Source organism: Notamacropus eugenii, chromosome 4 (genome assembly GCF_028372415.1).
Source record: "Notamacropus eugenii isolate mMacEug1 chromosome 4, mMacEug1.pri_v2, whole genome shotgun sequence".
In the NCBI taxonomy this organism is placed as follows: Eukaryota; Metazoa; Chordata; class Mammalia; order Diprotodontia; family Macropodidae; genus Notamacropus; species Notamacropus eugenii.
The window spans coordinates 289,159,322-289,184,511 of NC_092875.1; the positions used below are offsets into that span (position 1 = coordinate 289,159,322).

At 37.5% G+C, this 25,190-nt stretch overlaps 1 protein-coding gene across 1 annotated transcript in view; it reads left to right on the forward strand.

The window, feature by feature from the left end:
* Positions 1 to 25,190, forward strand: part of C4H8orf34 (chromosome 4 C8orf34 homolog) — a 451,431-nt gene that overhangs the window by 419,812 nt on the left and 6,429 nt on the right. Inside the window, exons 15-16 of the mRNA XM_072604790.1 lie at positions 1,767 to 1,870; positions 2,947 to 13,518. Of these exons, the coding sequence (XP_072460891.1) occupies positions 1,767 to 1,771 (5 nt within the window). The 3' untranslated portion in view covers positions 1,772 to 1,870; positions 2,947 to 13,518. The remainder of the gene's footprint in view (positions 1 to 1,766; positions 1,871 to 2,946; positions 13,519 to 25,190) is intronic.

The following is a 25,190-nucleotide window of genomic DNA, read 5'->3' on the forward strand; positions in this document are numbered from 1 at the left end:
CATGAAAACAACAGTTACAAAAATAACCTTCAAGTTTAAAGTTTAATTGAAAAGCATAGAAAGAGTATTCGTGAAGTTAGCCAACAAGCATCTAACCAAGCAGATAAAGATATTGAAGGTATGTAATCAACGAGAGGTCCACATCTAAGGTTACCTTCTGATTTAGGTCTTTGTCTCCAAAGAAAGGAATACATTAATTATTGAGGAGAGGTCACTTTCTATCATGTTTTTAGAGATATTTAGGAATTTGACTTGCGTGCTCCCTTGGTGCCTTTTTCTATTTTTTAATCACCTCACAACCAAGTTCTTTATGTCTAATTTGAATCAACACTTAAACTTATTTCCACATGTTTCTTTATGGAAATGATAGTCTCCCATTAGCTTAGACAATGATGAAGTCCTATGTGAACCGCTTTTTCCTGATCTTGTAGCTCCCAGCTATAAATATTCTTCATTTTACCTGTTTTCTCGTCCCTCACCACTTTTTGATGAGTCTCCATAGCCCAAAGTGTACACTGGCATATTTGGAAACATTTTACAGCCCGCAACTGAAAATTCTCCACACTTAGAAAATTCTCAAGTTACCCATTAGCGAATGAAGGAGATGCTAGGCATATGAGGATTCAGTTACCCCCATAGTTGTGCCAGTGCTTCTGGGACCATAATGCATACTTTACATGCTTGGAGCTAGAATGATCTACTTAGACTGTTGCTAGGCCCTTTTTGTGTGGAATCAGCACCCAACATTCATATGCATTCATATACATGTGGACAAGGATATGCTGTTACAGCCCAAGGAAGAATTTCCAGTGGCCATAACCCTAATCCTAAAGGGAAATGCCAAGGACAAGTCTTCTCCTAGGCATTGCAGTATACCCCACCCAGGCTGTACACATGCTTTTGCCAGCGTTCTGGAGTTATTTGTAATACAAGTCAGCATGTTCAAATCAACACTACCTAGGTTGGTGTGGATTGACAGTTTAGTTACTTAATGACACTGGAAGGAAAATGAAGAAGGAATGACTTTTTCCTCTATATTTTTATGTCCCATGAATATTTGGGGGGTTGCCTTAGCATAAGATTCTTGTATTTGACTTCTGTTTGTTTGGTTTTTATTCTTATATTCTTGTCCAGGCAGAGCCAAGAAAAAAAAACTTTCAATTGCTTGGAATTCAGTCACACCTTGATAATTTTTTTTAGTCCTTGGGGATCCCTACTAAGATATAGATAGCCAAAATCCCAACTAAGGCAGTTTTCTTAGTCATAAATTCATTTGCAGATAAATTTATCTCTTGGAAAAGTCCATCCTTTAATTGGAAGATGCCAATATTGTGATGCCAAGAAACTAATTTCTTAAGACCAAATAATTATCTTTCTAGCAACACAATCCCATAAATCCTCTCCTCTTAACTTGTGAAAATACTTGACACCTGTTACTAGAATCAAACCCTCAGAACATCCCTCATGCACTGGAAAATTTACAAAAGTAGCAAATCGATTCTAAGTGAACCACAGTAAGGCCAATCATAACTCTTTTTTTGGGGGGGGAGGGCTTTTAGGGAAGCAGGCTTCAATAAAAAAAAAATTGAGGCTATTGGAGGTGATCTAAAGAGTAAATACTGTATGTCCACTTGAGAAAACAGATGGCCCACACACTGCATCTAGGAAGAAGAAAGTCAAATTCTTCTCTTTTCCCAGTCATCTGCCCCTATAAACACTAAGACTAAAGCAGGATGGTTACAACCTGCTCTTCTAACTATGCTTAGTCTAGGAATCTGGTTGAACAAGTCAACAGGAACTTCTCAGAGGAATGAAAACAAGCTCAAGATATCACTTCCTGTGGGTGGAGGGCATAAACAAATCACAGCTGGTAAGTCTATGGAGAATGAGAATGGTGTCCTAAGGGGAAAAAAAATGAAAGACTTCTGGCATGGTCAATTCTTGGTTGTAGTATCTGTGCTTTTCTACTTTGAGGATTTTTCCCCTTTGCTTATTTACTCTAGAAGTAAACACTGACTAAAATCATCATGATATCCAGATGCTTAAGGTTTCAGAATTGACTTCCAGATAAACTCATTAATATGTTACTACTCCAGCCTGTTTACTGCATAGAAGCTTTGAATGAGTGAAGCTTTAGTTTCTTTTCCCCTTCTTTGAGAGTCATCAAACACTGCATCCACAAGATTCACAAGATCCTGAAAAAAGTATGTCTGGAGTTTATTTAAAAGATAGTAACACTCCAAAATATTTTAAGGTACATTGTTTATATTTCTTTTTTCCTTGGGTGGTGGAAGTTGGAATTCTCTAACCAGTACTAAAATATCTTCCAGCAAGGTAGTTACTTAAACCAATATATTTGATATTGACAGATGGACCTCACCTCAAATGGTCTTTAAGCCAGGATAATTACAGTTGTAGTGACAGAGCACCAAAGGCTTTGTTTAGAGCTTTTCACCATGAGCTCCCTTTCAGGGGAGCAGGCAAGTTTTTGTTATGCTGCAAGCATCAATTTCAGGATTTGTCTTGGACTCACCAGTTATGGATAATTATTATGCTATGAAAAACTCATTTGATCCTAGGCTTTTGTTCCCTCTGGTCTTTGCTTTACTCTGTGAATCATTTCCATTCACTTATTAAGGGAATGAGCTGTGCTCCATTCGTTAAGAAAAATGGTGACTGATGTTTGAGTTTGATATTGCAGAGCAGAGAAAGGAGTAAGAGATGCTTTAGTGGTCTTTGATGGTTAATCATTAGGGTTCACAAAAGGGAATTTTTTATGTGAAGGTGAAATGTCTAATATCAAACTGAATCTAACTGATAATATGAATATATTTACTTTGAGGAAAGAGATTTGAGTATCTATATAGCTTTGGATTAGGAAATTAAAATCTTTTTTTTTATCCTATCACCTCATCAATATGTACTTTCTTACTTCTTCTCCTGCAGACTAATGAAGGCTTCAAAAAGATACCTGAATCCACTTACGTGTCATGTGCAGGGGAAAAAAAAGAGGTTTTAAAAATAGTTGCTGGTTTGTAAGGTCAGTGAATGAACAACACTAGAATGACTTTAAAGGCAACTCTTCAGTTGTCTTAACAGAAACAGCGTGGCAATGGTGCAGGGTAACAGTACCGCTTGTTTGAAAGGTTTTGAGACCATTCAAAACCATTTACTTTTGGGGGAAATGATACAGGCAGTGTATGCTTGATAATGGAAGAACATAAAAGATCTAAGGAGCAAATAACTCAGATTTGTCTCCACTCTGGCCCAATGAATTCACCCTTGTGTTGGGAGTCCTAGCTTCATTCAGTATAGATTGTGCTCATTTTTAAGCTTTCACCATTAGAGTTCTAAGAGGGGAAGGATGGTATTAATACAAACTGGCATTTTTATAGTTATTTTGAGGGGGAAGAGGAGAGGTTTGATGAAGGAGGAAGAAATGAGACTTGTATTTTCACTGGTATCGGTGAGAAAATCCCCTACTCAGAGAGAAACTTTCCCATACAATAACTGGTCACAGAATCAGTACGTGTCAGAGAATTGAACTGATGTGCTCTTGGCTCCAAGGGTAGCTCTCTATCCATGACGACATATTGTCTCTTTATAATGCTTAAATGCTGCAAAGTGCTGTACATTAAGGAAGCTTTATTGATAACATGGAATTTACATAGGCCTTCAGTTGCCCAAAGTACCTGAGAGCACATTGTTGTAGCCAGCCTGTTGTATATACTTACTTTTTGTTAAGGGTGGGCTATTTTAAGCCAAGAAAAGTAATCTGTACCATTGTGAAAAACAAAACAACTTAAGTTTTGGATAGTTTGAATAAGCTTTAGATTGAGTTCCTGGTTGTCTTTTTGATGAGCTGTTCCTTTAAAATTGCCCCTTGAAAGATCTGGTTCTAATTCTCCTGAGACTTAACACAGAAACCCCCAGATGAGGGGTTTAGGTGCTTAATAATGGTTGTTGAATTGAATGAGGCCCTGAACCATATCCATTAATGCCTTGGAATACCATTTGGATTTGGAAAGAGCCCAATCTGATCTCCTTTCTCTTATGGTACACAGCAGTATTAGTGAGCGTTTTATAGAAATGTTGTAGGATGTTGTTACTCAGATGAGAGCCTGGTGCATTTAGAAGGCAGATTAAATGTCAATCCAAGATTAGTCTGCTCTTGAGTTATGCCAAGTTTCATGGTTTAGATCCCAGAGAATATGCATAGTGGGGAGTTTGTGTGTGTGTGTGTGTGTGTGTGTGTGTGCATGCACATGTGTGTTTTGACAAGTCAGATTGAGGGGAGTGTCTCTTCATTTTGGTTTGCTGCTCTCTGGGTCTTACTTTGATTTGGGGTTTAAATGGTCCTAAAGCCTCAAGAAAGAATTAGGTTTCAAATGGAAAATAAGGGATTTGGGCTTTTTTAAAAGATCACAAATCTCAATAGGACTTTGGGGTTTGTCGAATCAGGCAGGGCAGACCTTGTGGTGTGTTGGTTAGACCCCAGCCTTGGAAGACCAGCTCTTACAGGAACTGTCTGAATTCCTCTGCAAGTCACTCAGTGTCCCAGCACCTTTCTTTCTTCTAATATCGTTTTCCGTAGAAAAAAATCACTTGTTTAGGAAAGCTCCTTTATACTAATACTAGGAAGAAAAATTTGGACCAGTAACTTTGGGGCAGATGATTTTCAACATACATACACACACACACATACATACACACATATGTATGCATGCATATGTGTATGTATATATATATGAATTTCAATACACACATATAATGTATGTATATATATATATATATACATATATAGAATACCTTGAAACTATTCTCTTGAAAAATTAATGCAAAAATACCTACTAAGAAATATTATGTCCTAATGGGACCTTCAGGGCTTCTAGAAGTTGGCAGCAATAAAACTTCACTATTATCAAGCATTTTATAGATTTCAGTGACATCTAATCAAATATTCAATTGCCTCTCTGAGCTTGGGTCTCCCTAAATGATGGAAATAGTTCAGAATTTTTTCACTTAAGCAGAACTGCTTCCATGCTTCAATGGACCCATGTTTTTACCATTGTATTTTTCCAAAAGAATAGATCATGACTTTCTCCACTTCCTCTTAACCTGCATGATTCGCATCTTCATTGCTTTATAAATCTTCTTTAAAGGCTCCAGCCAATGCACTGGAGGCATTCCCCTGTTCTTTGTTTGGTTATCCCCCTAAACTATGTCATGGATATCAATCCAGCAATTGGGCTAACCAGACCGTTATCTCTACCTCTTGCGGCATGTTTGGTGCATTTCTTTTTCTGTACATATGTAATCTTAATGATGTTTTTATGTTACTTTTTGAGTTTGTCAATCATAACAAAAATGCTAAAACCTAGCTGAACCCAGCACTCATATTTCCCTGCATCCATGAGTATCCTGCAATTTAAATTCTTCTGTAATAGAGGTGTTCTGTGGCTCATGACCATTTGTATTGCTGGGAGAATTTTAGTGTTCAGAAATATAGGATTGTGACAGAAGCAGCATGGGGTTCATCAAAGTTCTATCCTGCCTAATAATTTTCCTCTTATTCAGTTGTGGGTCTAATGCATTATTCATTTGCAATATCTATTCATGTTTATATGGATTTTTATGTGTGTGTACATGCAAACTTGCATATATATGTGTTTATGTAATGAACTAACCCAGAAGGTGCCTGTCCTGATTACATCTTCTAATTGGAACAATACATATTTTTCATCCACTTTTTTTTTCCAGTGTGTTTGGTTAGACCTATTTTGCCTATAGGTAAAATAAAAAGTTCATTGAGGAGGGTCTACTGTGTTTTGAAGGTCTGATGCATTTAGCCCAATGCCATTTAAAATAAAACTATTTGAAGAAGTTCACTATCAAAAGATAATCTCTTTTCTATTTGTACTCTGTGTAGAACTTCCCCCAAGATGCTAATAGTCATCTTTGGTGAACAAATATGTCCCAGATTTGTACCTTTGATTATGTTGATACTTAGGGCATTATTACATACTTATCCCCATTGTTCATGTGCCATAGTATTTTGTGTGAGTTTTCATATCAGAAGAGAGTGAAATTTTCAAAAGATCGGTCAGCGAATTTGACTGTTTCCTGGAAAAATTCTAGAACATATTAGAAGCATGCTTTGTAAACATTTCCATGGGTAGTAATGATGAAAAAACATGACTTCAACAAGGATGCTAGATGAATGCTATTACATTTGTTGGCAAGGTCACTAGACTGATAAATAAGGGAAGTACTGGAGATTCCATATACTTGGATTTTAGAAAAGCCTTTGAAGTCCCTATCCACTGTGCTTGTTGATGTTTATGTCTAGTTGTGCTAATATGCATAAGAAATTAATACTTAGTGAAGATAGATCTGTGCTTTCCTCTTAGTAGTCAAGTTAGGTGGATTTACAAAGTATTGGAATGATCCAATAAAAAGTTATCGTTCATGGGACAATTTCCACTTGAGAATCATCTCTAGTGGAGTATACAAGAGATCCATTCTGGGCCTTTCGGAGAGCTAAGTTCTATCAGTGACTTAGATGAAATGCTTATCATATTTGTGGATTACACAAAACTGGAACTGACAACGAACACAGGGTAACAGCCAGGATACAAAACTATCTCAATAAGCTAAAATGTTGAACATATTATAATAAAATTAAAATGATTAGGAATAGTTTCAGTATTAGCTTAAAATCAATTTCACAAATAAAAGATCCGAGAGATGTAGCTAGACAATAGTAGATCATCTGAAAAATATCTGGTGGCTTTAGTTCTGTTAAAATCAGTATTATAACAAATCAGTCAAAATGCATCTAGTGTGATCTTAATGCATTAAATTAAAATTCCCTCATTAAGATGAAATGAGGAAATGATAATCCCACTATATTCTGATCTGGTTAGATATCATCTAGATAAAGGACTTTTAACTTTGTGTGCGTCTGTCATGGGCTTCCTTTAACAGTTTGCTGAAGACTATGGACCCCTACTCCCATGTTCTGTTACCTATATTCATAGTTAAAGGAAAAACTGAATTAAGTTAGAGGTTAGTGAAAATAAAGATGTATTTTTTTGCTATCCAAGTGCCCAGACTCCCTGAATTGGATTAAGAACATGTGGTCTACAGAAATATTTTCAATTCTGACTGGCACATTTAATAAGAACATTAACAAACCATCAAATATACAGTAGAGAGAGACCAGGATATTGAAGGGATTCTGATGTCTAATTTGGCTTTATTGTGAGGTTAACTGTAGCTTGAAGCTTAATATCTTCAGTTGTGTTCTGTTGGTTGGTGTGACCTTTGTTGGTTAGAGCATTCTATTTCCAAAACAGGTAGGGTGTTATGGAGATAAGCCTCATGGACCCTGGTCTATCATTTTTTTGTTCTTTTCTCAGTTCTAATCTGTCAAATGCTATAACATAATCAGATTTTTTTTTTATTTAACCACAAGCTGTTTCAGAGAACTGTGTAATTTCTAAATGGAATGAAAATGTGTTAAAGCTTCAATGAAACATATTACAAAAAGGATTTTAATGTGTAACTGATTTTAAATAATTTCTTAGGTAGGTTATTGAACTTTTGATAAACAAGTGTGAAATAGGATATGTTGTTATATTTTTGAATGGAAACTTCTATTATGTGTTTTATATCATTAATACACCACCTCCCAATTAGTTTCCCATTCATCTCATAATGCTTATCATGGGCAGAAGATATGCCTAAAACCTTAGTACATTTTATAGCTTCAGGTAAAAAAAATCTGTTTGATTCAGCAAAGTTCACAGTTCTTTAGCTTTAAGCTTTAATGGCTTAAAACTGAATGAAGATTTTTGGGTCTACCCCCCCTTTTTAGGTGTGTGTATATACATATATAGTTTATTTTTGTCAAATAATTTGATATGAGGGAATTATTTGAGTTACTTTCATATTATATAACTGAAATAATCACCTAATCTGGTTATCCTGGTGATATTTGCCCTTTGAAAAGTAGATCTATTTCAGGGAGGGAAGAAGGAGAAAGATGTGGCAGTGCTAGTTGTTTTCATGCATTTAAAGGTCTACCAAGCAGAATTTTTCTGTCCCATACAATTTTATTACAGTTTAATTGCTTAGAGTTAGAGGGAAATACTAGGGAAAAATATAGAAGATTCAAAGGGGTAAATTCAGTTGCATATAAGGAAGACTGTTGGACAACTAGATATGGCTATCTAAAAATGGAGTGGTACAATTTGGGAGGATGCAAATTCCTCTTCTCATGAATTCTCTTTGGGGATATTGTAGAAAGGATTCTATTTCAGGTACAAGTGGAACTAGAAGATCTCTGAGGTCATATGCTAAAGGTCTGTGATTCCAGAGAAGCCTTGAGTATAGTCTTTAAGGTTGCATTTTTTCCTAAGTTCAATGTTCCTTGTGTTTAATCAGTAATACACAGTAGCACCCAATGCTTTGTACTACTCAGCTAATTATGATTGTGAAGCTTTGATCTGTTGTAAGAATGCATACTTAAGTCATTCTTATAAAAATTTGAGAGAGAGATGAAGAAGTAGGCATGTATATCTATAGCTGATAGAATATTCTTAGTCACTGATGGGATGGATAGTGGTGGTGGTGGTAAAATTCCTACCCACAACTCAAATAGCTGGGAGTTTTATTTGCTTTTTTTTAAGGGTAGTCTTTCTTTGTTTCCATTGAATAGAGGACTGTCATAAGAGCATTAGCTGGTCACAGAGCGAGGTGAGATGGGGAAACCATCCTGACCAAGTTGTTTTCATCTTCTTTTTGCTTTCCAATGTCTTGATTCTCTGTCCTAAACCTAATATTAGCCCCACTGCTTTTGTTCATTCATCGTTTGCATGCTGCCTCTCTTTCTCCTCCAGTCATTACTTTGCTTTCCCATCCTGGATATTGTAAGATTTGCTCCAGGCAAATGTTGCCGTTAAACAGAATAAGGAAAGCAAGTTATAACTAAATCAGAGTAGACTTTTATTAGGAAATCTATACTAAGAAAACAACAATGAAAATAACATTAAAATTGAGAGCTGAGATTGAGTTAGTGCCAAGAGAAATAGAGTTGTTGATGGAATAGAGGCAGTTGCTGGGGTAAAATGAAGGAAAAACAACGATTGGATAGAAGAAAAAACACTGCATTGGATTATAAGGGAAGTACTTTGGCTGCCGAGATGAATCATGGCCTACACTCCAAGCTTATATGTTGGAGTCATCATAGAGTAGGTCTTCCAATAGGGTGCATTGTGAGGGTCCCTGGTGCCAGGTAGTGGTTGATCTAAGATCTTGAGTTGAAAATATTTTAGACTGAATATTTTGTAAACAAACAAACAAAAGCCTATATTTACAAGTACTTCATTCAAGTTATTAAAGAACTTAAATATTGATTTCTTCATTTGGCCCTGAAAGAGCAAGTGATTGAATCCATTACAAAAGAAGGTATACAATTACCTTCCTTCTCCAGGCAGTGGTTATAACTATTGCGCTTGTGGGGGTTGATTTGGTAATATCCAAAAAAAGCCAGATTTGAAATGAAAGCTGTTTCTTGCTAGATTCTCTTAAAAACAAAAAGAGGTCATAGTACCATCCATAAAATTAATTCCATCATACTTTATTCCAAGATCTAACTATACTAGATCTGACCCAAACCATACCATGCTTTTGCCCTTGACATCCTAATAACACGCTTCCATGCAGAATTAACCTTTCCTTCTCCCTCCCTCTCTCCTATATTTTCATCTCTTGTTTTGGGAATAATAGTCAAATCAGTGCTACATTCCTGGAGATGACCAATTATCCCCATGGTTCCATTTATAATCCCTGTGAATTCCAAGACCAAAACATCTCCCCCTGACCACCATTCCTATTTACGTTATCTTCACCCACATGAATATAAACTACTTGAGAGCAGAGATCGTTTTTATATTTGTCTCCCTAATGTTTAGCACAAAAGTAAGTACTCAAATGATTTTTCATCCATTCATTCATTCTGGGGCAGAAGTCCTCTGCAAAATACTGAACAAATGTGTTGAGGCAACATATGGGTTAATGCTTAGGGACAGACCCTGTCTGGTGCTAGCAGGAGTAAATGGCCATCTTTCGCTGCAAGAAATGGGTTTCCCACACTGAGCAACAGTCAAGCAGTTTTGAACTTGAACAGGTCCAAAGCAAAAAGGCTGTGGCTAGCCTTGGCAGGCCTCCCAGCTTGGTACCTCATTTCCCAGCATTCTACCCTGCCTATATTCAATCTCACCTCGTTTTTCCTTGACAATTGTGGTACAAATACTTCATTGTTCCTATGTCTATGAAGAAGTTAGTACTGCTTGAAGGAAAAAAAACTGCTAGTTGAGAAGAGAGAAAATAACTCTAAAGGGATGACTTGCTGGGCCGGTTTCTAGTGTTCCATTTCCTTACCTATATTCGTTGCTACAGGACCTGCATCTTTGGCTGCTGGGGGAGTGAGTACCACAGGGTTACCTCTTGAAGGTTTTTTTAATTGCATTTCAGTAGGACAGTTAATATTTCAGGAACAAATGAGACAGCGAGTATGCTTTTCATATGGAAGTGAAGAAAACACACTGGCTTCATTTTCACATTTTCAAGGTCTTCATCTGCCAAGTTTGTTGGTTCCAAAAGCAGGTTCACTTTCTGCCTGCCAGGGGTCCTCATGTGCACCAGAGAAAACAACAACAAATTTATATAGTACCAAGTGTCTTTGTGTTGAAATCTTGGTGAGGAGGATGTGAGGGGTCAGGAACAAACTGGGGTGGGTTGGTTTGATCTAAGTGAAACTGGGAACATTGACCAGAACAATCAAACCAGATCATTGTAGGGTCAGAAACATTTGGTCCCACTGGCATTTTGTTTTCTTTTTCATAATCTTTGTTTTGTTCTTTGAGTCTCTTCCACCTCATGGTTTCATGTGGAATCGGAAGTATAGGAATACCACAGGAGAAAATGAACTGGGATTGTGGTATCTTATGCCCAGCCAAATCCAGCAAGTATTGGAAATCTCCTTTGCCAGCCCACTCTTGTGAGATTTCCAGCTCGATAGCCAGACCAAAGAGGTTTGGAGTGATGTGTGAGCCTTTGCAGTGGGACCCATCATGAGGCTGTCTTTTTAGCTTGCAAGATAAGTTCACTCATGTGTCCGTGGTACTGATTTTTGTCAACATATCTCTTCCCAGAGCCATTATGAAAATAAACATACAGGAACCTAAAAGATGCACTCCAGAGGTCAAGAAATGTTATGCTTATCTAATTCCTTCCCTTCAAAAAGGATTTAAACTTTGGTCATAATCACTCAGGATTGTAGATGTCAGGGACATAAAGTAGGTGTTAGGGAAATAATTTCTTGGTTTCCCCCCTGCCATCCTCATGTTAAGAGACTTTGTATTTATGTTGCTGATGTACAGAAGATTGGGTACATACATAGTCTCAGATTAAGGGACATCCTGCCCAGTGTAGTCCTCTCTAGGTAGCCATATTATTTGTATGTTGGGCCATAAGTAAATACCAGTAGGGCTTCTACTGTAGCTCCCTTACAATTTGCAAGAGAGAAAAGGTGAAAATAAAAACAAAACAAACAAAAAAACCCTGCATCTATTCTGTGCAAATTTTACTCAAGGCTTAAAGTATAAGACAAAAACTGAGATGAAATTTGTCCATATGAATTGGCCGCTGGAAAGCAAACTGCAGTATCTCCCTTCTTCCCAAGTGCGCCGAGGTCGTGGATAGAAGACATAAGTGAATGAAGATTGTTTATTACCCTTTGTTGTTATATGATAGAATTTCGAAGCACACTTTCCATATATCCCTACAACTCATCTAATATCCTTGAGGATGTTAGAAAAAAAGCATTGGATTTGTACATTTATTACTTTTATATTTCATAGTAGCAATTACCCCCCCCACACACATACATATACCCATTGCCTTGATATTCTTGCTAATTATGAAACATGATTTTAAATCTGAGAGCTGTTAGGTAAATGATATTAAATAATGGGCTTCTTATTCAATTCCACAAAAATCTGTTAAACATCTACTTTATCAGGCATTATACTAGGATAAAAAAAAAAGAGGGGTAATGACCCTTGCCCTCTGAGAGCTTACATTTGACTGAAGGGAAACAGCATACAGACAGATAACAAATACAAAGTATATTCAAAGTAAATACAAAATAATTTCTGGGAGCAGGGAAGTCATTATTGATGGGAAAATCAAAGAAGTCCAAAGACCATAGAATCAGCCTGCCCAATATAGTTAGAGGCAGATATTTACCAGTTATCTGTTGATGTTCAGTTGCTTTTCCAGTCACATCTGATTCTTTGTGACCCCATTTGGAGTTTTCTTGACAAACAATACTCGAGTGGTATATTTGGAGACTTAGAGTTCTCCAGTTCATGAAGGAAACAGGATTAAGTGACTTCCACAGGGTCACAAAGCTAGTATATTTCTGAGACTGGATTTGAACTCAGAAAGGAGAGTCCTCCTGACTCCAAGCCTGGTACTTTATCCACTGTGCTACCTAGCTGCCCAGTTAACTTTGGCATTAAAAAAATCATATTCTTCCAAAGAATTTAAAAAATACATATCTTTCACGTGCACTCATAGGACCACGGACTTAGATCTTGAAAGGACCTTATAGTCCATTAAGTCCAACATCCTCATTTGATAGAGAAGGAAACAGGCTAAGAGATTTGGTGACTTGTCTAGTGTTACACAGACAGGAAGTGTCTGAGGAGATGTTTATGCTTAGTTCATCACAACACTGTCCATTTTAGCCTCTAGCTTTGGTTCTATTTCTACTAGGTTTATGCTTGATAGATTTTTTTTTTGTGCATCCTTCTAAAAATGGCACAATTTTATAAGTAGTATACAACCTCCAATTTAAAATATAAAAGACAACTTCTACTCCTAAATGAAAAGGATATCTACTTACTTAGTTTAAATGGAGACTAGGTTCAAGGAGATCAGATTAAAAGCTCTGTTAGTAATTCTATTTTGAGGCTTAACCTATAGTAGAGGGAGTGAAAATCAATGAATGTGAGAGAATTTTGAAAGAATAATTAAAAAGAGGGCCGATTGGTAGCCCAGTAGATAGAGCCCTGGGTCAGGAGTCAGAAAGATCTGAGTTCAAATCCAGTCTCATACCCTTACTAACTGTGTGACCCTGGGAAATTCACTTAACCCTGTGCTCCTTGGTTTACACTGTAAAATGAACTGGAGAAGGAAATGTCAAACCACTTGAGTTTTGGGGGTTTTTGCCAAGAAAACCCTAAATGGGGTCACAGAGAGAAAGACACAACTGAGCCACTATCAAAAGAACTTGATGGCAGATTAACTATGAATATAAACAATAGTAAGGACTGAACGATGATTTAAACTTTCAAGAATGTTTGTGTTCTTCCAAGACGGAGTGAGGAGTCAGGAGAATGTTGCTACTTTGGAGTAAAGATGGAATTTGGACACATTGAATTTGAGGTAATTATGTCTCATTATCACATGAGCTCAAAGAATGGTTAGTCTATATAAATGAAAGTGGTGTAGTATATAAAGTCTTGAATTTAGAGTCAGTAAAATCTATGTTCAAATCTGGCCACTGCCCCTATTACTGGTCATTAGAAAGTCATTAGACACGGAGCCACAGATTTCTCATCTCTGTATTCCTCATCATTTGTCTTTCTCTTTGTCCCTTCTCCTTATTCTCACAACTTTCTCTACTGCTTCAGTCTGGAAGTTCACTCTTCCCCAGGACTTCTCACACTGGAAGTACATTCTACTCCCACCCCCACACCCTGTCCCTTCCTTTGATTGACTGATTCCTCTTAAAACTTCCATTTTAGGGAAAATGCCCAGGCTAGACGTGTTTAATTCCTCTCTAGATTCTCCTCCTGGATCTCTGGACTTTCTCTATCATGCCTTCATACGGATACCTTCTCTGTCTCAATTCTAACCTGTTTTACTTTTCAGCTTTCTTCTATGTTTTGTTTTCCTCCACTTATTGTGTAAACTCCATGAGGGCAGGGATTATCTTTCTTTCTGCTTGCATTTGTTTTCCCTTTGCTTCGCACATTGCCTGACACATAGTAGTTTCTTAATAAATTCTTCTCGACTACTCAATGAGGGGTTTGGATTCATTGATCTTTGATGTTCCTTATAGTTCTAAATCTGTGATAGTATGTTATTCCTAGTGCCCTCATGGTCCATGGAAGGTAGGGGTGGAGTTCAATCTAGAAAAGTCAAAAATTAATAAGGTTTATATGTTGAGACAATATGATCCTCACATGGACTAAAAATAACATGGGACAGTAGAAAGAACGTTGACTCTGAATTCAGAGAACCCAGATTCACATTCTGCTTACAAAGACTACTTATTTATATGACTTAGAGAAGATAATTGAAACCTCTTCACTTTTATTTTCCATATTAATAAAGTGAGAAGATTGATGAATATGGATTTTGATATCCCTTCAACTCTAGATATATGATTTTGTGATACCATATTCCCAGCCTCCTTTGTCTTCATCCATTTTATTGTTGTGCTTGTCTGTAAGACATAGAGACTGGTCCTGAGTTGATTAATATAGAGGTAATTAAACCTCTTATACCAATGCTGATTCTCTATAGCTTATACTTTTACAGAGTTGCCTAGAGCATCAAGAAGTTAAAAGAATCATCCAAAATCACATAGCAAATAGAAGTCAGAGACAGGACTTGAATCCATGTCTTCCTGGCTTAGAGGCTACCTCTTTCCATTTTTGCCATGCTGTCTTTCTTGTCTTTTTTGTTTTGTTTTTCTTTGTTTTGTAGGCTGTTGGGGTTAAGTGACTTGCCCAGGGTCACACGGTATTAAGTGTCCGAGGTCAGATTTTAACTCAGGTCCTTCTGACTCCATGGTTGATACTCTGTCCACTGTGCCACCTACCTGCTCTGTTATCTTCCTCATAATTGCACATAATGGAAACATGTATTATTTTCATGTATTATTCATTCAGCATTTGTTCTAAACCCTCTATTAAGGTTTGTCATGGTGATATGGTAGTGAATCTAGGTTCTCAAAGTAGAGTGTAAACCCTGGAAGTTTCTACAAAACTGGAAAGGCTTTGAGCCAAGCTTATTGGCAGAATGTATCTCTGTCATCTGAGGGGGGGTCTCTATTTGGGGATGCACATCACCAGGTTGGCCTTGGGGGTATGGCAGCTTCTCAGGTATAAAAGCTCTTAAAGAAAGCATTTACAGGGTTGTAGTGGTCATGTCAACGAAGGAAATACCTTCAGAGACAATCACAGATCCTTGAAGTCTTTAAAAGTGTCCTGAAAGTCCAGTATTATAAATTCTCAAAGGGCAGGGAATATGTTTGCTTCATTCTGTGTGGGACCGCATGCCAAGTAAGTACCTCCTCACTGTCTGTGGGAGTACAGTGCTGACTCTTTTGGGTTTTCTACTTAAGATTTTCCAAAACCTTTTGCCCTAGTGATGGATGTACACATCTTCCAATCCAACCACAAAGCTGCTTTTTTATTGTAGTATTGAGGGACAAAATGTGCACCGCAGGCTGCTGGAATGTATATACTTTCTCTAGCTTTATTTGGACATGTAATCTGGGAAAGTGATGTTAACAAAATAAAATGAAACAAAACAAAAAACCCACAGGGGAAAATGTTCCAATAGGAAATTAGAGTTTGCTGGGGGAGAAAAGGCAGAAGACAGCCTCTCTTTACATTAGATAACAACTCACTTAGTAGCAGGAAGTTAGGGCCAAAGAAGGGACTCAGTCCAGCTCTTCATGATGCCTTCTGAGAGTACGACCATCACTGAACCCCTTGTGCCCTGAACCTTCATAGGAAGGATGTGATATCTTTCCACTTCCCATCACTTCGTTGACTTAATCCGTGTGCCCTGTGGGTACTGTTGACCCAACTCAGGCCCAAGTTCCCCAGTACAAAACAGACCAGCAGAGGCAACATTACCTTTGCCTTGATTACTCAGACCAAATGCACAGTTTTCCCTAGGTTTTCATTTGTTCTCAGGAGAGCTTACTTCAGAGGACCCAGTTTTGGTCTGACCAAAGAACTGAAGTGAGAGAGAATCAGGAGTGACAGTGAGGATTTGTGTACACAAACAGCCCAGGAATCATCTAAATAAATCTGCTGGGGTAGGAAGAGACTTCCTTGTGGGCCTCAGATTAAAACCAATCCTAAAGAGTTTAGGAAGGGTTTAGATTTGAAAAACTACAGAATTCAGTCTTGGAATAGAATCTATCAGATTTTTATTTTCTTTTCTTTTACCTCTGATTGGAGAGTAGCTGAATAACTACAAAAGGGTTCTCAGACCAATATTTAGACTATAATTTACTTAATCTGTAATTGTATATTCTTCCAGCTAGCTGATGTTGGCTTGGGAAAGCAGCAGTCTACTGGACATCCAATCAGGGGTAAAGGAAAAGAAAAATTATTTACGATACAGGAAGCAAACTATAGTAATAGGGGCCCTCAATGAAGCCATGTCAGATCTAAACAAATCAAATTTAAAAAAAAAAAAAACAACAACAGAAAGTAAGGACCTGAATAGAAGTTTACCAAAATTAGATATGGTAGACCTCTGGCAGTTTGTTGAATGGGGGGGGAGACATACTTACAAAAAAATTGACCATCCTCTAGCGCATTTGACAACATCATCATTAAAGATGAGAAGAGAAAAGGCAAATGTACAATCAATCCATCTACAGAGAGCAAGTGTCCATGTTAATTCCCACTGGCATAACTGCATTCCCACACACATAACTCTATTCATTGACTTTTAACAGTTACCCTTCTGCAAAAATCACTTTCCATTATTATTGTGAGAATTAAATCAATCTATAAGCATTAAGTACTACTTATATGCCAGACATTCCATTCTGCTAAACACTGGGGATACGCAGTAGTACAAGTATTGTTATTATTATTATCATAATTATTATTACCATTTTATAAATAGGAAAATAAGCATAAAGGGGGAAAGTGACTTTTATTAGATTCCCCACTAAAAAGAGGCTTGGACTCAGATAATCTTGGTGCTTTATCCATTCCTGACACTATTTTTGCTGTTAGATAGAAAGGAGGAAGGTTTTCGTTTTTTTTAGCCCTACGAATGTTCTATCAGTAGGGTCTTTTGAATAAACGTAAATTACTTAAACTTGCCCTAAATTATGTAACCAGAGTCTTTTTAGATTTTAGGTTCAATATGAGCCAGCAGTCAAAACTAAAGTTGTCCTAGGCTCCATTAAGAAAGAGTCCAGAATGATGGTGGTTTTCAACCCACCACCATGTTCAGTTCTAAACATCACATTTTAGAAATACGCTGACAAACTAGAGTATGTCTAGAACAGAGCAACTATGCTGTTTGAGATTATGTCATGAAAAAATGTATAAGGGATTATTTAGTCCCAGGAAGAATAGATTTAGGAGGATTTGATAGCTAAGAAGTATTGGATAAGATAAAAGAGAGATGGGATTTGTTCCCAGAAGGACCTGTGGGTGAAAGCTGCAAGGAGGTAAATTTAGACTTAATCTAAATGAATACTTCATAACAACCAGAGTTATCTCAAAGCAGAATAAGCAGTTGGGAAACAATGAGTTCACTCTAATCAGATACCTTCAAGATAAGCTGACAATTCATTGAAGAATGTTGTAAAATAGGTTCTTAGAAATGGATAGGACTAAATGACCTTTGGGTTCTGTCTAGCCCTGAGTTCATGGTTCTATGAATCTATTCACTGTAAACACTTCTTCTTGAATTGGAAAGGAGGACTTCTGATTTTGTCCAATGGGCATTTTATACCCAAACGTGATAAAGGCAAAGATTCTTACCTTATTTCTCTTGTTCCATCTCTGTCATGATGGACCCTGCTGCCTCTTCCTTATAGCCATCTGCTTTCTCTATTTACAGCTCCTCCCCTTACTCTTTTACCCAAAACAGGAATCTTTAGAGTTCTTCATTGTGGTGAATACTTTGCTGCCCTCTGCATTCACATCTCAACTATATCATTCCCAATATATGTATGAATATCTTTTATCTGGATTACTACTATCGGTTCTTGAATAGACTCTGGAAAAGCTTTTGCTGAAAATGTCATTTCTAGTTTTGCTCAGATTGACTAAGACAATGTAGCGGTTCTTATAATGGCTTCTTGTATTTCTACATAGAAAGATATCACACTTTGTTTTGAAATCTTGCCTCTTACACTTAGTAGCAGTGTAATGATGAATGAGTCACTTATCTTCTCTGATGTCAGTTTCCTCATTAAAAAAAATCAGAATAATAATACCTACAATACCTACCTGGAAATGTTGTGAAGATCAAATGAGATAATGTCTGTAAAGCATTTTGCAGACTCGAAAGCACAATATAAATTTCAGCAATTGAAATTCTACTTATTCTTCAAGACAACTCAAGTCCTCAACTGGAAATTATTTTTCCTCCTTCAATTTCACATGGCATTTCATCCCTGTCTTGTGCTCTTATACTTTGTAATAGCATCTATCATTACATACTTATTATATAGAGTGTTCCAAAAATCTTAGTGCAAGAACTTTAATAGCTTAAAATATTCATCTCTTACTTCTCCCATTTCATTAAAGCTGTTAAAGCACAGAGACTTTTGGGACACCCTATCTAACATTGCACAGCTATGTATATGTCTTCTTTCCCTTGCTGGATTATTAAATTGTGTGAAGGCAAAGACTTAAGATCTGGCATAAGTACTATACATAAAAAGGAACATAATAAATTATCAATGAATGATTGATTTTTCTTTATTTTAACTGTAATCTTCTAGCTATTAAGCACTTAGTTTAACCTGCTTTGAACACAACCTGGAATAGCAGCACCTCTAGGCTGACACTAAATACATGCATTTCTGGTGCTGAGAAGCATCTTCCTCTAGAATCATGGGAAGAAGCTCCCAAACCTATTTCAGGTAAGCTTTAAATGGTATGAAAACAAAAAAATCAAATATATCTAGATTTTTAACTCCCTACTATTAGGACTGAAAAGTGACTCAGAGATGTTTCCCATCTGGAAGCCTGAGATGTTTTCCATGTGTTCCTTTAGTAAAGAAGATTAAAGGGAAAGGAGCACAGAAAGGGATCAAGATAGGAATGGTGTGGCCTCTGGGACAAACAAAGAAAGGAATGGAATATGAGGACACATAGGAAGGGAGAGGGCTAAGTAATGATAGTGAATAATGAAAAAAATAGAGGACAAAAGATGAAAAATGCAAGTCAACTTAACTCCTTGTCTTTGAATGGCAGAGTTCTGTTACATCTGCTTCGCAAACATGTTTAAACCTTGAAATCTTTTAAACCTTTTGAACATTTTCACATTGCCATGATGTGCTTTGTTCATATCTGCCCTAAGAATGTCAGGGTCCACCCATGTCCCACCATGTCTCCTAGTAATGGCGACTAATACAAGAGGAATAATCTGCTAACGGGAAACGGAGGGAGTCTTGAATAAGCAAAAGAGGTAAAGGCCATGAAATAATAGGGCATGAAGATGGCACAGTACCAAGTGATTAAAAAAATACTGCCCTGCTGGAGATATATGTCCTGGGTTCCAACCAAGTTGACAGTCATTCATCTCTTTGACTTATTGGTGAGCCTTTGCTAGATGAGAAGGTGAAGCTGGTGAAGTATATGGCCCAATCCCTATGTGCCCATCAGAGAACCTTAGCTTGAAACAGGGCCAGCCATGGTATTATGTAGGGCCTTTCTAAGTCTCTGGTCCTGAACCCAATCACAGATTAAGCCTTGATGATAAGTACAGAAAATAAAGTGTTGTTGTTGTTATTTGGTAATAACAAAGAGAAGAAAGCATTTTTTTATAGTGCTATGCTTTTCCCACTTCCTTATGAGAAATTAATATAAATAGAAGAGTAATCAGGAGAAAAGATATGAAGTTAGTTACCTAAGGTAAATGGCAAAAAAATGTTCATATTTTCTCTCTTGACAAAATGTTGTCAAAAATTCACTAAAACTTCGAATCGGGCAGCAACATCCCAGTACAGGAGATTTTCAGACATGGAAATAATAAACGATTGCTTAAGGCTTCATGTTGCCACAGTAAATTGGTTTCAATAATCATCTCATTTCCTTATGGATTTTTTCTTGATTTCTGAAATCTGTAATAAGAAGCTATATTGTACTTAAGAGTTCTAACATTGGTTAAAGAGCTTTAACTCCTTCTGAGTAGCTCATCCCCCGTACCTACTCCTACTCTATTAATTACAATCTCAGTTACACTTCTGCTGGCAGTTTTCTTTTAGAAAGAATGATTGAGTTTTCATAGGAGATCATGTTTATTTTATAGAGTAATCTTACAAGGAGGTATAATTCAATAAACATTTCAAAGTGTTCAGTTTTCTCAAAATACTATTTTAGGAGCTGGGGACAAAAATAAAATAGCTCCTGATTTCATAGAGCTTACTTTCACTAGTGAAAAACAATACATATACAGAGGAAATGAAAATAGAAGGGCAACTGAGAAGTCTGGTGAAGTCATCTATAAAAATTTGAGGAGAGTGAGAGCCTAAGCCAGGGTTGGAGAACCTGTGGTCTTGAGACCACACGTGGTCCTCTAAGTCCTCAAGTGAGTCTAGTTCAGTGAAAGGGGCTGCACTTGAGGACCTAGAGGGCCACATGTGGCCTCAAGGTCACAGGTTCACCATCCCTGGCTAAACAATTGGAGGGATCGGGGAAGGCTTCTTCACAGCAGAAGTGGTACCTGGGCTGAGCCTCAAAGAAAATGAGTCAGAGGAGGGAACATTTTCCAGGTTTGGAATTGCTGCTGAAAGGAGAAAGTCAATCATAGAAAAGTTAAGATTATTACCATGTAGCAGTGAAGGGCAAGTTGAGGACAAATTGTTTGAATTGCAGTCATTGTGGTGGTTTGATTTCTTACATGAGAGATTTCTCTTTGAAACACTTGCCCATATGCCCCCTTCAGCCTCTCCAAAAGTGATGCTTTCTACATCAAACCTACCTCCAGTCTAAAAGTCTCTTGTGTGTGTACCTAGTCATTTACATGTACCATTAGAATATGAGATCCTGTATCAGCAAGGACCCTGACATACACAAGAGGGCCTGCTGAACAGGTTCATAGATCTGCTTTTCTAAAAGAAAAGTAAATTTTGAGGGGTCAACAATCACTTTAATCAAGCACATATATCATTCACTTAGTTCAGGGAAAAAAGTCAGCACCCTGAATTTCAGAGAAAATATGAACAGAGAAACAAAGATCAACAGACAGGGCTTCCAAATGTCTGACTGTAAGCAATACATACATCACAGATCAACAGACAAATCCAACTGTCTGACCATACATATAGTTACCAGAGAGAGAAGCACCAACATCTGAGTTTTCAAAGCCAGGAGGCTCCTTAGCAACTGCCCAGAGTCTTATCTGGCACACAAACCTTCTTCCAAAAACTAAGCCCCAAAGTAAAACCTCACCTCAGAGTATTTATATATTTTTCAGAGCCAGAGGGCATCATAACCCTTCAGAACTAGTGCCTCACTGTGCCCATTCTTCCTTTTCAAAGAGGACTGTGGCATCAGAGAAATGATGACATGATTTGCACTTGACTGTGTTTTGAGTGAAGGAGGGCTGTGCAGGTCACTAGCCTCACTTTATCCTTCTGAGACATCTGGATCCAGGTAACCTGATATTCATCAGGATGACTGGAAGTGGCCCAGGATGCCATAAGAGACCTTGGCCTTTTAGCCTAAGGCCTTTTCAGGTACACACTTAAAGTGAAGTAATGTCCATTCAGTGAATAGACCTCTTTAAAAAGCAGTCAGGGGATGGTCCCTTTCAATAGAAAAGAAAAATAAATAAACAAATGAATGAACAAAGGAAAGAATGAATGAATGAACAAATAAATAAATAACTCGAGCCTCGAGGGGCAGGATCCTCAGGGTTGTTGCTTCCATCAGAAACAGTTACTATTGACATTCACTGTAAGTCAGGAGGATCCAAAACATCCACTGAGAGGAGCTTGGGCAGGGACCCATTGTTGTTCAATCTACTGGTTTCAGAGTGCACTAGGTCTAAGGTTTTAGGGAAGACAGATAGACAGATAGACAGACAGAAGAAAAAGAAGAAGAAGAAGAAGAGGAGAAGAAGAAGAAAAGAAGAAGAAGAGGAGGAGGAGGAGGAGAAGAAGAAGAAGAAGAAGAAGAAGAAGAAGAAGAAGAAGAAGAAGAAGAAGAAGAAGAAGAAGGAGGAGGAGGAGGAGGAGGAGGGAAGAGAGGGAGGGAGGAAGGAAGGAAGGAAGGAAGGAAGGAAGGAAGGAAGGAAGGAAGGAAGGAAGGAAGGAAGGAAGGAAGGAAGGAAAAGAGAAAGAGAGAAAACCAGTAAACCCCAAGTTAACTGGGCAGCTTCTGGCCATCAAAATTTACCTTCTTTTGGAGAGGAGAATGAAGAGGAAAGGGAGAGGTTGAGAGAGAGAATGAGCTGCTAGCTGGGTTCTCATTCAGGCAGCTAGGTCTACTCACAGGTTATGTTTGTCCTTCGGTTTTCAAAGAGGACCATGACATCAGAGAAATAATGACATGACTTGCATTTGACTTTGTTTTGAGTATCTCATTAGCAATTTTAAAAAAGGTGTGGGCCTCCCCTAATCAAGCTTCCCTTAATGAACAGTCCTATTAATGGGTGGGGAAGTTCTTTAACTCTCATAATGACCATTACAGATCTTTGAATGCAGGATCTATTTTTGTCTTTTTTTATATCCCCAGCACAGTATAATGCCAGGTACTAGTAAGTATTTAATGAGGCAGCTGGTGGCTCAATGGACAGAGTGTTGGGTTTGGTGTCAGGAAGAATTGAATCTAAATTCAGCCTCAGACACTTAGTAACTGTGTGACTCTAGGCAAGTCACTCGATTTTTCTCAGCTTCCCCAGCTGTAAAATGGGGATAATAATAGCACTTACATTGTAGCATTTTGTGAGAATCAAATAATATTTGTAAAAACAAAGCAAAAAACCCTTAGCACCGTGCCTGGCTTATAGTAGACACTATTTAAATGTTTATTCCCTTCCCTTTCCCTTACCTTCATAAACATTTCTTGACTGACTTATAGATCCCTAATCTCCACCCTCACCCCAGATGTTAGTGGCCTACTCATTCCAAAATGTATTTTGTATTTATTTTGTGAGAGGTAATTGACTATAGGGGGTAGAGAGCTGACCGTGGTGCTAGGATAATCTACCTCTGAAATATCCAAGTTGTATGAATCTGAGGCCTGGGCAAGTCACTTAACTTCTCATGCTCTTTACAAGGTGTAAGTAGACCTGTTTGTGTACAGATAGGAAATTAAAATTGTTTCATATTTTATTATTTTTTTTAATATAAAAACCATTCTTAGCTCTGTAGCTAGAGAGAAAAGAAGATTAATACACAAAGATAAGGGTATGAATGTTGAAATGATAAGGAAATCAGGAGAGTATATAGCTTCCCTCCCTTCTCCTCCCCTTCCCTTTCCTTCCCTTCTTTTCCCTATCTCTGTCTCTCTATTTATTTATCTGTCAATTATAAGACATGGCAAATACTGGCAGGGGACCACTTAGCATGGCAAGCCCACATCAAAGAAGGTGCTGTGCTCTATAAACAAAGCAGAATTGTAATAACTCAAAAGAAATGCAAGATGTGCAAATTTAGAGACATTTCCATTCCAAATGTTCATATGGACTATTTGTGGCTGACCTGTGGTAGAATCTCTCAAGCTCATATTTGTTCGATCATCCACTATTGGACCCACTGTTACTTAACCCTTATAAAGTGATGTCATTTTGGTCTTCTTTGAGAACAAAGGATAACAACTTATCTACTTATCTCTATGCTAACCAATCTACTTATCCATCCATATGCCTTTCTTCCTCATTCTTGCATCCCTACCTCCCTGAATTTTCCATGAATAATTCAATCATGGGAATAACCTTAGAATAACTCTTGCAGGTGGCCACATACATATTGAATTCACCAGAAATATGTTAAGCATCTGCTATATAAAGGAAGTGTGCTAGTTCTTTTAATAGAAATGAAAGGTTACTAGAAATTCTCCACCTCCCCCCTCCAAATATTTTGTTCATATTTTATGTCATGGTTCCTGAAATTATACAGTTCTCTATATTTTTCTTTCTTTCATATCTTGATGAGTGTTTACTCTTTAAGATTTTCTTACTGAGGTACAGATCCCTTAGAAGGCCACTTCTCTATGCTCTATAGATAACTTAAGCCTTTGCAAACTGAGTCCTTATCTATGATCATTACCTAATCTTTGAATCGGAAAGGACTTTAGATATCATCTAGTTTTATCCCCCACCTAAAACCTGAATGAGCAAGTGGTCATCTGACCTCTACCTAAGCATTTCTGTAAAGATTTTGTTTATTACCTCTCCAGAAAACTCTTCATTTTTAGGCAGTTCTAATCAATAGACATTTTTCTTGGATTGAGCTAAATTTGATCTCTCTAACTTCTACTAATTAGTTCAAGGTCTATCATCTGTAAACACACAAAAGAAGTTTGTCTTCTATCCCACTTACTATTTAAATGACTTTCATCATGTTCTCTCTCCATCCCTACACCCCCACTCCACCTCTTGTCTTCTGAGTCTCATTTGAGCCTCTGAAAAATCCTAGGCCCTTGAATTAGTACTCCTATTACCTGTTTTTCATTTCTCTCACCATCCCACTTACCCTATTCTGGATTATCTCTGACATCCCAGAACTGAACTCAGTTTTCCTTGTGTGCCCATACCAATGTAGAATGCCTTGGGGCTCTATTTCCCTATCTTTATCTCCCCTGATTCTGCCTACTAGAGAGGCATTTAGTAGAGATCTAGATCTTCAGACCAGCACAGGTGCCTACAAATCCAGACCACTGCAAGTCACCCAACCTTTCTTAGCATCAGGCAGTTCTCAATAACATATGCCATGTTATTGGTTCCTTGCCATTTAAATTGGTGGAGGGAACTATGAATGTGACTAAATCCTTCTTTAATATTTTATTTTTCTTGCTGGATTTTTTTTTGGAGGGTAGTCTAATCACCCTGCTAACTTATTGCATTGCTTTGGGTTTTTCCTAGGAACTGCTGTTAAAACACATTTA